The following is a 15119-nucleotide window of genomic DNA, read 5'->3' on the forward strand; positions in this document are numbered from 1 at the left end:
TTGTCTTTGCACGCACGCGCGCGGGCACACAAGCACGCACACCACGCATGTGAACTTCTTATAAAAGTGTCACACCGTCACTGAAAGCATCCATCACTCTTACATACATTTATCATGATGCCCGCCAGATTACTAAAGCTGTACGGACTTCTGGTGAATTCATAATGAATGAATACGGGATGGTTCTGACACCGAATAGTGGACTAATACAAAGTTTATAAAGTTTAAGTTTTGACAATATTTTTATATATATATATATTTTTTACATAAACTAGCCTACTAAAACCATGATAAAGGGACATAAAACGCGTAAATAAAATGACACGGAAATTGTAACAACAAAAACACAATACATTTTTAAAGTGATTTTTTTGTGGTTTATTCCGAAAGTAACATATCATGTGTAGTAGTATCTGTAGTAAAAGAAGAGCAGAAAGCTTTTGGAGCATTCGCAGTGTCGGGTTGAACTAAAGTATCTAAACACGAAACACAGATGAGTGCAGAACGACAAAGATGAGATTATGTTGTAAATAAACAGTTTTTATATATATATATATATATATGTTAAAGCTCTGAATGAAGGACAGAGATGTGATAGTGTTGTAAGTGGACAGCGGCTCTGCGCTTTACGCGCGGCTCGACGTCAGTTGCGCGCAGCAGTGCAGCAGCGAGCATCGCACGAGCAGCCCGCGTTCATTTCCAAAGCTTCAGCCTCCCGCGCGTCAACTGATCCACGATACGGGCTCATATCAGTCATTGGTCCTGTCTTTAAGAGCAGCCGTACATGGATTTCTCCAGGATCTGCCCTATGTAAAATGGACGCCCGCTCGAAAGGTTTGCGCAGTGAAACGGACACGCAGAGCATCGCTGACGGAGTGTCCTCATCTCTCTCCGTGACCATGCCGTGATCGCATCGCGGAACAAAAACACCTCGAAAGCAGAAATAAGTGGGAATCTTACGGTCCGTCCACGGGAATGACATGCAGCGCATCACAGGCAACATGAAGATTTGCTTCCCTCTGAAAACTCATGTGCTGCTTTTACTATGCGTGGGATTTTCGCACGAGATGCCACATGTGTTAAGATTTGGTAAGAGCAATTTATCAAAACGCGTTTTGAGTGATGTGTGCATGACATGGGTCGCTTTCTCCTTTCATCTGTTGGTCTTTCTTTCTCTAAAGTAACATCGAAAGCCTGAACGGTGAATGCAAAATCTTATCTTATTCATTCAAATGTTTTCCCTTTATAAAGAGTAAAACGCGCGCACACGTCCCGTTTCAACACAAATCTGTGGGGAAAAATACTTTTCCGAACTCTTAAGTTTCTGTCTGTGCCCAAATCATACTTTAAAAGTTGGATACAGGCAATGTAGAGCAGTTGGGATGCTGCAATGTATCCTATAAAGATAAAGTTACATTGTCAATGTTTTATCAGAAAATCTTTAATAGCTGTAAGCTTTTAAAATAAGACATCTTGCTCTGGTAACACGTAGGTCCATTTTCTCTCTTCTCTTCTTATCTGTTCTCTTCTCGCATCTGTTCAAGGTTAAATAAAGCTCTGAGCGGGTTACATATATGATGTACTGTATGTGGCAAAGGGTGCAATAAGGAACCAGTTAGTTTTGGTTTGGTACTACAATGACCCTTTTGAGACACCAGCTTCACTCACCTCTGACTGGTATTTCAATTACTTGAATTATTAATTTGAAAGACCATGGAGAAAGTTAGAGATGATTTAGTGTAAGATTTCACTGCATAGATGTTCATCTGCACGTTGCTATTAGCAACCATTTAATGAATGCTTTGAGAAAGGCCATCCAAACTCGGCACGACCTTTCAGAACGAACACACGAGATGTGTGCTTTCCTAACAGAGTTGTAGTTTTATTGGGAGAAAGCGCATAACGCTCGAGAATTATTACTAAGACCAAAAGACAAGAAATGAGCGAAAAAACATCTGTAGAGTCGTATCAAAGGCCGTTGTCTCTGGGGTAAGAGCTGTCTAATGTTCTCCTTTTCCAGCCTCAATCAATACAATCAAATAATGTCAAATAGACCCCAGGGATTTCCTCAGCGTAGCCCAGGGCTTCCTTTAATTATGTGATTTAATAAGCCGCTTTTCCTCACTTCACGACAACGAACACACTGCAAGCGGCACATAATCGCACACCAGCAATTTCTTCCTTCAGCTCCTCACACTGCCTTCAGCTTTAAACTGTGGAACTAATGTAACATAATATCTGCAGAGAGATTTTCTGAATTTAGTTTATCATTGCTTTGCACGGTTTGCAATTAGAGGAATGGGGAAAATGCTTTGCACCACAAGGGAATTATTTCGAGCCTGTAAACAAACATTTACAGCTTTTGCACTTTAATTGTTGGGATGCATTTTGCTCTTTAATGATGCTGCCTGTGTCTTCTGATCTCTGTACATTGCATTGTTTTTAGAGACCTGCGTTATTCTTTATAGTCACATAAACAAATTAAGATTGCTAATGAATCTTGTAAATAAACTAAAACGAATGTCCTTTATTAGCACCTTGTTAGACAGACATTAAATTGTTATGGTGTTACTTAAAATAGTGGCAGTAATTATTATAGACAGATATACACAGATAGAAGTCAAACGTGTTTTTTTTTTCTGAGAAAACGAGACACACGAGACACATATCTGACTGTTGGCCATTGTGTGTGCACACAGCAAATGCACTTCTTTTAGTCTCACATACAGTATATTCTGGTGTGTGTCAGTGTACACAATCTTGTGTAACTGTGCTTTTCAATATCAGACCAGCAGAGGCGTGTGAAACGAGTGAGGTCTTCAAACTGATGCTTTTTGGACAGAGGAAATCTGATGTTGAAGTGGACAAACTGGACAAAGGTGTTATTTCACACGTGTCATCAAAATCTAGGAAACAAAATCTTTCCTCTGTGACTCTCTGGGATCAATTACTTGACCGGTTTCACTCACAAGCAGTGAATTTTTATACGCACCAAATCTTTATCACACACGCAACGTTTAAATGAATTTCAGTTGAAGCACATTGATTCTTATCTTGCAATAAATAGTTTGTATTTGTGCCCATTTTCCAAGTCACTGTATTTTGTAAAATACAACAAAACTTTTACAATAAAATTATTACATATATCATAGCTCAAACATTTCATAAAGAGAGGAATAAGAAATAGTTACAAGTTAGATTAAAATGAAGTAAGGTAGTTATAAATTACTCATAACCACGTGTTAATGTGTTGACTGTATTGTGTTTAATAGAGAAAACACAAATAAGTAAGTAAAAAAATAAATATTTTATATATAATGGAGAAAACACAAATAAATAAATTATATATTATATATATTATAACTTTTTTGTTTACATTATATATTTATAATTATAATAATTATGTATAGATAAACACACACACACATGTGCATGTATACGTTTAAGAAAAAAGCTGTTTATATATTAAGTATTTATAATTGTAAAATATTAAATATATTTAAATACCAACATGTATATGCACATGTAAATGTTTTTAAATATATACTTGCATTTGTGTATATTTATATACACAAATGTATTATTACACTAACATATATGATGTAAACAAAAACCTTTATTCTTCAAACGATTAGTTGCGATGGCAGACCTAGTTACAATACCTTTTCTGATTCTTGGTTAAGTCAATTATTTGTAACTGAATTGAATTTGAATTTCCTAAAAAGTTAAACCCTGTGACCCTATGGCACTGTCAAACATGTCTCTATTTGTTTAAGCCTGACCAGTGGTGTTACACTAAATGGTATTGCAAATGCTCTTTCATGTAAGTTTAGTTTTGATTACTCTTGAATTAATTCTGGCATGTGGCCTGCTCCCATGATAAGGTCTAGTAAAAATAAAATTTTCCTTTCTATTTTGTAGTTTTTGCTATTTTTTCTTATCAATTTTAGGCATCTGTAAACCTTTTGAAATGAAATGGCTTTTGAGAGACTGCAATTGGGATGAATTAAGGTGAAGTAAATAGAGATGTGAAGAAGATGCACAGAGAGCTCAGCTCCTTTTGGCAATTAACTCTCTAACAAATATAAACACGGCTGTGCCGTGAAGAGACTGTGAGAAAATAACAACCCAGAGCTGATCAGATTATAACACAACAAATATAAAAGCACACAAAACAAAATGAGCACCTGCCTGTTCCAAAAACATCACGGTATTGATCTGAGAGGACAGAACAAAGACTGCAATTTTATTAGACACCACTAGTGGTGCAGAAATGACACACGACATGTTAAACATCAGAGAGTTCAGTCATGCTGGTTCAGTGCGTGCAGATTCTGTAGTGATGTTGTTTATTTTCATCAGTGTGGTGTTCGTGACCTCATGCTTCATCAAGGACATACACTCTATGACCTTGACAGACAAAGAAGAGCTCATCACCGCTATCTATATTTGTTTATATGCTGAGCACAGAGTTCATATCTCGTGTTTCAAGGTCTTGGAGCATCTAAACACACAATATCATCATCTCCATCACCTACAGATTTTAACTGAATCATTTTTGTGTTCAAAATCTGGTATATTAGAAAATATTTCATGTTTCTAATGGTAGACCTTTGATGTTTTCTGAAAGTTAAAGCCACCTTTCTTTCTTCTTTCTGTGCGTTCACACCAGACGCGGAAGAGGCGGCAGAAACGCAATATTCATGCTTGGTTGGATGCTAGAACATGTTTACTTGCTTAATTCGCGTGTGAAAGCTGCCGGAGAACTCTAGTCATTTGAGACATTCACACATACATTTGTGTCATGGGAGGGGCTTCTGCCAAGCCGGCAGATCCAAGCTTTCACCCACTCCTTTCTAACAAATGTTCAAATAGGCACTATCTTTACTAATCGACTGCAGATTTGAATATTATATTCTTGCCTAAACTAATCTTAAAACTACACTTTGTTGCCTTGGTAATATTGAGAAACGGCTATTCCGTCTATTGAGTTATTAGAACATTGCTATATAGCTCAAATTGAGTAAACTTACCAGATTGTTCGACCTCCTCACTCACCCTTCCAAACAAGATCCTTTTTATTCCTGTAAAAGTACAAAAATCTCATATAGCGATGATGATTGTCCTCCATTGTTGTTTTGTATTTCTGCCTCTGCTCGCTTCCTGTAATCCAGTCACTACTAGACAAGCTCCTGATTGGTTCAGATTTTTCAACTTGCATGGTTCACGCGGATCACGCGTCAACGCTCAAAACGCTTAATTCATCATTCATGCTTATCGCAAGGATGCTTATTCACGTCTTTGCATTGACTTGTTTGACATTAACATGTAAATCACTCACACTTGCCGCCTCTTCCTTGTTTGATGTGAACGCACAGTCCGACATATAAGAGAACCGGGGGAATTTTTTTAAATAACGCGTGTGTTTCTGGTTTCATGTGTTACTTACAGTACTGTTTAGAGCTGTAACACATCCTGAATTTTGCTTTCTCATAGTTTTTCAAAATAAAAGTAAATTGGGTTTTTGATTATATTGTTAACTTCTTAATAAACCACAAACAAACATGTATACATTTATTTGTTCTCAGATTCTTTACTGTAGTTCCCTCTCACATTCCTGCTTCATTATGTAGCTCATTATGCGAGTCATTTGTTTGCTAGCTGTCAATCATTTCTTCTCGCATACTGCCCCTCTAAACAAAAGGTTTCTTACAATTTCTAAATCAATATATTGTTTTATGTGAATGAGTAGGCAGGAAGATTTTCACATCATTAAAAAAAAATTCTGTTTAGAAAAGTCTTGTTAAGACATGTTTAGTATGGGTTTTGTGGACTTATATCAGTGACTTAAAAATTTTGCTTTTTTTAAAAATCATGCATAAACTTTTTCTCTCAAAAATACAAACATGTACATACATGTAGCTCATATAATATTGTAGCCCAGTTTGTGCTAAACGCAATGTTATGAGACACTTGCCATTATTATGTTTTAAAGCAATTGAAAAAAGACAAAATGTAAGAGCATGTCAGAACCTCTGACAGTGTCCCAAAATGGTCGGACCACAGAGGGTTAAATGTCAGGAGTTCCTGTCGATTAAAGTAACACTTGTTAAAGCTGCTAATACTGTCGCATTATGTTGAACATTGATATTATTCTGATTTGATTTAATTACATTTTTGTAGTGTTTATACCATTTATTTATTTTTATTCTCAACAATTAAAGTTTGTATTGTCGTATAGTTTTTGAAACATATGATGAAACTGAAATTTAAAATAAAAATCTCTGTTTAAAACATTAGCTTTTCATATTACGTTTTTCCGAAAAATGGTACTTCCGCCCCTGCTCTCCCTTACTCAGAAGGAAAAGGACATGATTGATTAAAATATTTCACACGTGGGATGTTTGGGATGAATGGCAAACAGTCTGTTTCTGTGTTGCCCTCTCACAGGTCCACATGTTATTGCCACCCAATATTTTCATCTGTTGATAAAGTTTCTTGATACTAAACGGCTTGATTCTTTAACAGGAGCATTTGTCACGTTCACTGTCAGGACTCTGAAGTTCCTTTAATAAGAACATAACATTTGTGTTCTGGTTTGTGTCCATTGGGCACCACCGTGTTCTTCTTGTGTTACACTGATCTATCAGCATTGATAGTTCAGTTCACTTCAGTTTAACATATCAGCGCGTTCATACTTTATCTCTTCGACCGCGTTTACTTTCACAAAGGACTGGATTTTCACATGAAGATTTTGGCAGTACCTTTTTCATTCCTCTTGTGCTTATCACTTACTAAATCCTGTGGGCCAATGACCATCACCTGGCTGACCTAGTGGTTTATGTTTCTATGTGCACTCACTTTTCCTATAAAGTAGTTACCTTGTATAAGCTGGACGTATTATCTTGCCTTGGCCATGTGTTGCCTCTTGTCTGCCCCTTTAATCTCCACTAGACTGTTACTAAACTGAAATGCACTGTACTGCATGGGCAGATTTTAATTGCAGTCATGGACCTACAGTATGTAAATTCATTTTACTCTCCTCGATTATTCAAGCAAACCTCTTTTCTGATCTTTCTCTGGATCATTGATCATAGCTGCACTAAATGCTTCTCATGCTTCTCAACTTCAATGGACAACTGAACAGCAGTGCTTTTTCAACTCTGCCTATTTCTTTCACCAGCCAGTCAGTATTCTCATATGCAAAAAATAAAACTGACCATCCAGGCAATGTTGCACCCAAGCATGTTTCTCTAATGCATTTTGTAATGGATATTGTCTGGGTTTCTATATTGTTCTTTCTCATTCATGCTAGAATTCCATTGTTGTATTCCTCCACATCTTATTCATTATAACACCAACAGCCATTCACTTTGTCTAATGCAAAAACCTTAAAACTTTTCCTGCATTATGGAAAGCTTTTGACTATTCGCTTGTTGACTTTTTTGCACCTCTTATTCATTCTACAATTGTGAATTTGTGAAAGTAATGTAGGGGAGTGTTTATATAATGTCCTCAATTAAATTATTATTAGTATTATACTGCCTCCCACAAGAATACTAAAACATTTTAGTATAAATACTCCATCTAATACTCTTAAAATATGTCTAAAAATGAATTTGATGTGGTAGTGGTATTGATTTCTAAAGGTTTCTAAAAGACCAATACTGTTCAAGAATTGTTTACAGTATATTAATGATTGAGTACCTTATATTGGGAGCATCATGGCATTCATAACTTGAGTTTGTGCTCAGCGAAAGTCTAGATGTTAGATAAGTAGAGATTATTTTTGTTCTGATGCTATATCCAGAGATGGATGTGAGGATTGTTATGTGCCACAGGGATACAGACCCGAAACAGTTTCAGTCTCTTACTGCAGGTGTCAGGACGGCCAATGAAACGGCAGGAGAATGGCCTGTGTAAATAACAATGAGTCATTAGACACAAATGAAAGAATGAGTTAAGAGGTTATTATGGTGCGAAACCATGTGTAGATATAATCACGAGTTTATTATTATTTGTTAATATGGTATGAATGTGATGGACAAAAATGCTGAGAAATTCAGATCAGTACGATGCAAAGCAGGTTTATGCTCCCGATGACTCACAGCTTACATCACCGGACACAAGTTCTGAGGTGGTATACCAAAAATGTCAGAGCGTCTTTAAATCTGCCGAGAGCAGTGATTTATTCATATGGTGTAACTCCGGCAAATGGGTGAAAAGGAGAAAGAATTAGTTAAGAGAGAAGCAACAGCCAGTGAATACAGTAAACACCAGACCGTCTGGTTTCTCAGCAGGAGTTACATTGAAATCACGTTCACAGGCAGAGTTTCAGGCGATGAAGCAAATGCTTACTCCATTATACTCACAACAATCTCTATCTCTGGCAAAAAATATTCTGTTTCTATGTTACGAAGAGCTGCTGTATGATGAATGTGTGTGGATCTGATGCTGAAAGTATACATCATTTAACTTTCTTAGACCTAAAAATCATTTCTGTTATTATTGTTATTCTGTCAAACCATTAAACATTTTATCTCATCAGTAATAGCGCCTTTCTGAAGCTTAAGCTGGGATAGTTCGGCCAAAAATGATATTAAACCCATGATTTATTCACCCCCAAGCTGTCCGAGTTGCATATGTCCATCGTTTTTCAGACAAACACATTTTCGGATATTTTAGAAAATGTTTTAGATCTTTCAGTTGATTAAATGTAATGTTACGGGGTTCACGACCTTCAAGTCCAAAAAAAGTGCGTCCATCCTTCACAAATTAAATCCAAACGGCTCCAGGATGATAAACAAAGGTCTTTTGAGGGTAATCCGTGCGTGTTGTTGTAGAAATATCCATATTTAAAACTTTATTAACGTAAATAACTACCTTCCAGTAGCGCCGCCATCTTAGTCGCGTCCGCATTCAGGATGAGAGCTTACGCAGCCTACGGAGGCTACTCTGCTGCTGCTCTGTGCCCCGCCCTCCCAATTTGTCATACGTCACTAAGAAAAGTGCGTACACTACACTAATACTCACTCCTGAATACAGAGGAGTCTAAGATAGCGGCGCTACCGGAAGGTATTTATTTTCGTTAATAAAGTTTTAAATATGGATATTTCTACAACAACACCGCGCGGATTTCCCTCAGAAGACCTTTGTTTATCATCCTGGAGCTGTTTGGATTTAATTTGTGAAGGATGGATGCACTTTTTTTGGACTTGAAGGTCGTGGACCCCGTAACATTACATTTAATCAACTGAAAGATCTAAAACATTTTCTAAAATATCCGAAAATGTGTTTGTCTGAAAAACCATGGACATATGCAACTCGGACAGCTTGGGGCTGAGTAAATCATGGGTTTATCATTTTTGGCCGAACTATCCCTTTAAGCTGGGATTGTTTGATCCATAAATGATACAAAAGTCTTAGTTTGGTCTAAATCGAATCCTGTCTCATAATCACCAGGAACAAACCTTCATGTGTGACGTGTGTTAAAAAGTTAGATGTCATAGACAGAAGAGAACTGTGAGAAAACATGACATTCATCAATATTAAAACAAATGTATTTCACTGAACTACACCCTTAAACTCTCGTACATTTGTTGTATATTTGTTACGTGCTCCTGTATCTCATATGGTAGTGTATGGTGCAAGTTCAATTCTTTGAAGAGCTTTGTGCTCCTGTGTAGCTCAATGATAGAGCCATGCAGAAACACAAATGCTGAATAAATGGATACTTGTAATGCATTGTAAGTCGCTTTGGATAAAAGCTTCTGCCAAATGCATAAATGTAAATGGAAAACAGCATCTGCCAGATGCATAAATGTAAATGTAATATGCTTAACTTCTTTCTTCTGGTAAATCTATCCCAGTTAATATTCTGAGTTTGGACTACAATTCTGAGCTCGGTGCCCTCCCATCGGACAACACGCCAAATGTGCTTTACTAGGAACTCTTGAAATACAGCTAATTTCTCACTATTTTATGATTCATTTTTATATAAATATGTTTTAATTACAATGTAAAACAGTTTGCAATGCATCAGTGACATTCTGCTGAACAAATTCAGCATTGTGGTAAAAAAAAAATACCTGCATACATGTGGGAATTTAAAAGTGTTGACCCCTATGGGCACAACTTTGTCAGAAAGAATAAAAATCTGAGGTTACAGTGAGAACAAAACTGGAAAAACTGTGGCCTTTGATTTCTGTTGAGGCACACAGAGGTAGGTAGGTCTGAATCTGACACTAATAGCATAAAAACCATGCAGTACATAGATTCAGTAACGGCTGATGGTGGCGGTGTAATGCTGTGGGGAAGCTTTTCTTGACGCACTTAAGGCCTGATAATACCAATAAATCATCATTAGAATTGAAGAGTATTGTTGCTGACCACGTGCCTGCCTTCATAACCACAATTTATCCATGATTTAATGGCTACTTCCATGTCACTAATGCACTAAATGTAAGTCGTCTCAAATATTCATGAGTTCACTTTTCTTCATTGGTCTTCCCACTCACCGGAATCCAATAAAACACCTTTAAGGTGTGATTCCCAGTATGAATATACAGCTGAGAAGATTTCTGATAATCTGTAGAAACTGTGTCATACAATCATGTCTAACTGATCCAGAATCTGTGAAATCCATATGTCATGAAGACTTGGGAGCATTGGCATCACTGTACTTCAGAGTTGAAATCTTGGCAATGCCATGATACTAATCTCTCTCTGTCAGTACCTGTCTGTTGTCTGCTATCGGTGTCAATATGTGTAAAGGATTGTGAATACAGTACATTATTCATTAGTTTAGCATTAGTAAGGAGGGGCTTACAAACTAAATAATAGAAGTGTGATATGTGGATGCAATAATATCTGTAGATATTATATATACTATGGATTTTTGCGTACGCACACTTTACAATCAAATCTATGCGTACACACGCTTTATAAATGAGGCCCCAGGTTTCTTTTTAGCCCAGCGATGGGTCAAATATGTACAAACCCAACTGTTGGGTTAATTTTAATCCAAATGCTGGGATGTTTCAACCCATAGTTAACTCTTTCCCCACCAGCGTTTAAAAAAAAAAGTTGCCAGCAAGCGCCACAATTTTTTTGATTTTCACAAAAGTTTAATGCCTTCCAGGAAATGTAATTCTTAAAATGTATAAACATACAAAATATCAAATGAAAAAACATGTTATCAAATATGGGTGATTAAAAACACAAAATTTTTAGCAAAAAGCTGAGAAAATTTCATTTTTGTGAAGGACTTTTGTTATGCACGCTTTTGGGTTGTATAAGTTGCTGAAGAGCGCTACCTGGTGGATAATAGCAGTATTACGGATTGCCGGAAAACTCGTCATTGGCAGGGAAGCGTTTTCTCTTAATTGACGAGTTAACTCGTCAATGGCGGGAAAAGAGTTAATGGTCATCAGCCATTACTGTGAATGGGTGATTCTCACGAAAACTTGGTTTTAAAAATGTCAAGCATGAAAATGTAAAAATTGCTTACATTTACTTTTTTTCCCACCAGACATTGAAAAACAAAGTCTGGAGTAAATGGGAACATTAATTTAAACACTTTTACTTATCATTTAACACTTTTTGTAACATAATTTAAAAAATGAGTCCTAAAAAATCTCATTACCGCAACAGTCAGAAAACATCAACACTGACATATTTTCAAAATGACATGACAAACATGAAAGAACATAATTTGGAGATTCTGCACATGCATTTAAAATCAAAGTATTATGCTTCTATTAATTAAATTAACATTTAATAAGCATCTGTTGCGGTAATGATAATCAAAATGTCGTGTAAGCATTCTGACAAGACAATATTTCAAATTAACTGTAAAAAAATGATCTTACCTGGTAGCCATCTTGAAGTAACTGGTCCATGTGCTTGGTCACTCAAAATCAAACTTTATTAAAATTCTGTATGTGTGCTTAAACTGTTCTCAAAAAGTGTTGCGGAGGATGAGAACATCAGGCATGGACACATCATTTTCCTAATTTTTTTTCATTATTATTATACATGAATATTCAGTAAATATTTTTTCTGTCATCTAAAGTAGTCTAGCAAAACATCCATTTATTTTTTTCTAAATATTTTTGTGTTAATTTGAATAAATTACAACATAACGCATGTTCAAACACAGCCGGACCCATTGCGGTAATGAGAATTTCAGCAGAAAATGAGATAAAATTGACAAATTATAAATTCTTATGTTGAAATCACACATTGTGCAAGGTAGAACACAGTATTGTGTTAATTCTGATGCTTTTTAATATTACTGTATTACACATTTTATAGCTAAAATCAGTAGTGCCGTGGTGTTTCAATGGTTTCGTGAGAATCACCCGAATACTGTGAGCCCTATGGTTGGGTTTGACCATAATCTACACTTTAAAAAATATGGGGTTCTTTGCCCAACTGTTGGGTTATAATTAAGCCCATACGCTTAGATCTAGAGCCCTGCATGGCCTGAAATCCAGGCCCTAGCCCGAGACACTTAAACCCTAGCCCAGTCCTTGTCCGACAGCTTATTAGTATTCTCTGCCCAAGTCTGACTTTTTTATCCTCCACATTACCAAAAAAACTAAATTAACATGCAGCTTGCCATACCTTACACCATGCGTCAAATAAAAAAAGGTCTCATAACAGCCATTCTTGCTCCAACAGTTAAACTACAATATTACAATGTCTTACAATGGTAGCATCAGTTTTGATATATTTTGGACACAGAAAGACCACCTCTCATCGAGGAGAATGTAACTGGGAATTAAATATGAGAGGGATATTCATATCATTTTTTATTATAAATATGATGGGAAACTAGATTTATTTGGAAGTGAGGGTTTACAGATCACAATGCAAGCGGGTGAAGCCTCATATTACTGTCATCACAATTGCAGATGAAATCAGGATTAACATTGTTTATGTACCACAGGGTAAGATTAAATCAATTTACATTTAACCAGTTTCATATCAAAAGGCACTGAACTTTAAATAATGTTAGCACAAGGTATCTAACATTATCTTACAGTACTTTCCTGAAGCAGAGGCTCTTTTAGTATGTAATGATTGCGATTAGATAAGTTTAGGTGACGTTAGCACAGATAAAAGCATTGTTCCTTCGACTTACTTTAGAACAAAATGTATACATCTTTGTTGATTTGGACATTAAGTGACTTTTTTTCTGTCTTTTGTGGGTTTAGAAAATGGAATACAATTTATTTTATTGCCCATCCATACTTGGGATTATGTTAAAAGTCCCCCAGGAACATTATTTTACCATTTTGGCAGCATAAACAAAATATAATCGATGTATGCTTATGATCTTCCAATGCTTTTCTATGGCTCTGAAACCCACTGTTATCCGAGTTCCAGTCCCAGTGCAACTGATATTTAACTGCCATTGGCTCATCTGTGTTCGAGGGGTGCGGCTGTAGGTCAATTGTGGATCAGTGGTATGTGAAATTGTGGATGTGCGGCTGTGCGTGTTGGGCTGAAATGCGGGGGTTTACTTAGATTGTTAAAATAGGGCCCACAGTGTAATGTTTACTGGAATGCCACAGTTTATGTTATGATGATTGTGATAATATTTCTTTGATGTGAGGGCTGAAAATCTTAAATGGTCCCTCATGTTCCATGAATTTGTCCAGAGTCAATAATATTAAGAATAATGTGACTGTAGGATACGACCACACGGACCCACAACGTGCACTCCAGAAACATGATTTAAAATCTACTCCTAGAAATCAATATGGATGGAAAGCCAACGGGCTTGATATCAGAAAAAGTTGTTCTTTCACTATGACTAGCCAGTACAGGGAATTTCTGCCTATATGCTATAAATCCAGTTGTGAAATGTCATCTTAAATGTGGGAGCAGCAATGAGAATGTTAGCCGTTCTCTTGAGGTATGAAGTTCAAACCTGTCGTTTTCGAAGCAGGTTGTAGGCCACTTCCTTGAAGAATGATCAAGATGTTTGAATGAATGATGAGCAGCAAACGTCCTCCGAGCTGAAGCTGACACGGTGCGAACAGATCTATGAATGTGTGTGTATCAGCAGTAGCAGTTTAACCTTGTCGTGCAGGGAAAATCTTTAATCTTTTTTTCTTTTCATCATCCGCTCCACGTTCTTCTACTCCAGTTATCATTTGAAACTACTGAATCAATAGTCTGTCCAGTATCTTACAGCTCAAACAGAATCATCAAGTTTGCCAGCGGATGGGAGTACATCAGGATGCTTATTATTTCTGGCCAAGACGCATCCCCACCGAAGATCAAAACAAAAGCGGAGGTGCAAGATGATATATCTTTTTCATCTTAAACATCTTAGTTTTATGTCATCATGAACTTGTACAGTATGTTTTGATCACACATAAACTTGTGCTGTATACGTCATACTGTACACAGGGTAGGGTATCAAATTGCAAAACAAAATCTCTTCACCGTATCTCACAATCCAAAAAGTGCTTTTCATTTTGAAATTTAAAGATTAAAAATATGTGTTTATATGGCATGTGGCATCTTCTATTTTTTTATTATGTTCAGGTCATTTCTTTCATCTGAAGTATGTCATCTGAAGATTTCACTTTGGATATTCGCTGCAGTAACTGTGTTTGTTTTTGCACTTTCCACAATGAACTTCAGTGAAGAAATAAATTGCCAGACTTTCTCGTGAGCTTGTGGCTTAATGATAATTTTCCAATTACCATCATCACTATTAAAGAAGAAACAAACCAATTGTTTCTGCCGGACTGACACCTGGAATCATCTCGATCCTGATGCGCCATTCACATCTGAGAAGTTGCTTGACTTAAAGTGATGATATTGAAACGGGGTAGGTTCTTATGGTGCCATTAACCATTGGCTTTATTAGGACATCATTGTCATGCAGAGATGTTCAAAAGTCTTTTATCTAAAGTCTGAGTCAAGTCTAATGTCTTTACCCTGAAGTCCGAGTCGAGTCTCAAGTCGTTTCATGAAAAATATTCTCATACTCAAATTCTACTTACAAAGTTGCTTTATAGAAACACAACATACAGTATCAAGGTTGGGAACAGTTCTGCTGCCTAATGATTTCTTAATAATTTCTGCTTAATGATTTC

General features: G+C 36.5%; 1 protein-coding gene across 1 annotated transcript in view; it reads left to right on the top strand.

Moving 5' to 3' along the window:
- Positions 1–587: 587 nt before the first annotated feature.
- The window catches only part of grik2 (glutamate receptor, ionotropic, kainate 2), a 257567-nt gene continuing 243035 nt past the window's right edge, over positions 588–15119 (top strand). Inside the window, exon 1 of the mRNA XM_065246360.2 lies at positions 588–1089. Within this exon, the coding sequence (XP_065102432.1) occupies positions 981–1089 (109 nt within the window). The 5' untranslated portion in view covers positions 588–980. The remainder of the gene's footprint in view (positions 1090–15119) is intronic.

Source organism: Paramisgurnus dabryanus, chromosome 13 (assembly GCF_030506205.2).
Source record: "Paramisgurnus dabryanus chromosome 13, PD_genome_1.1, whole genome shotgun sequence".
NCBI classification, from domain to species: Eukaryota; Metazoa; Chordata; class Actinopteri; order Cypriniformes; family Cobitidae; genus Paramisgurnus; species Paramisgurnus dabryanus.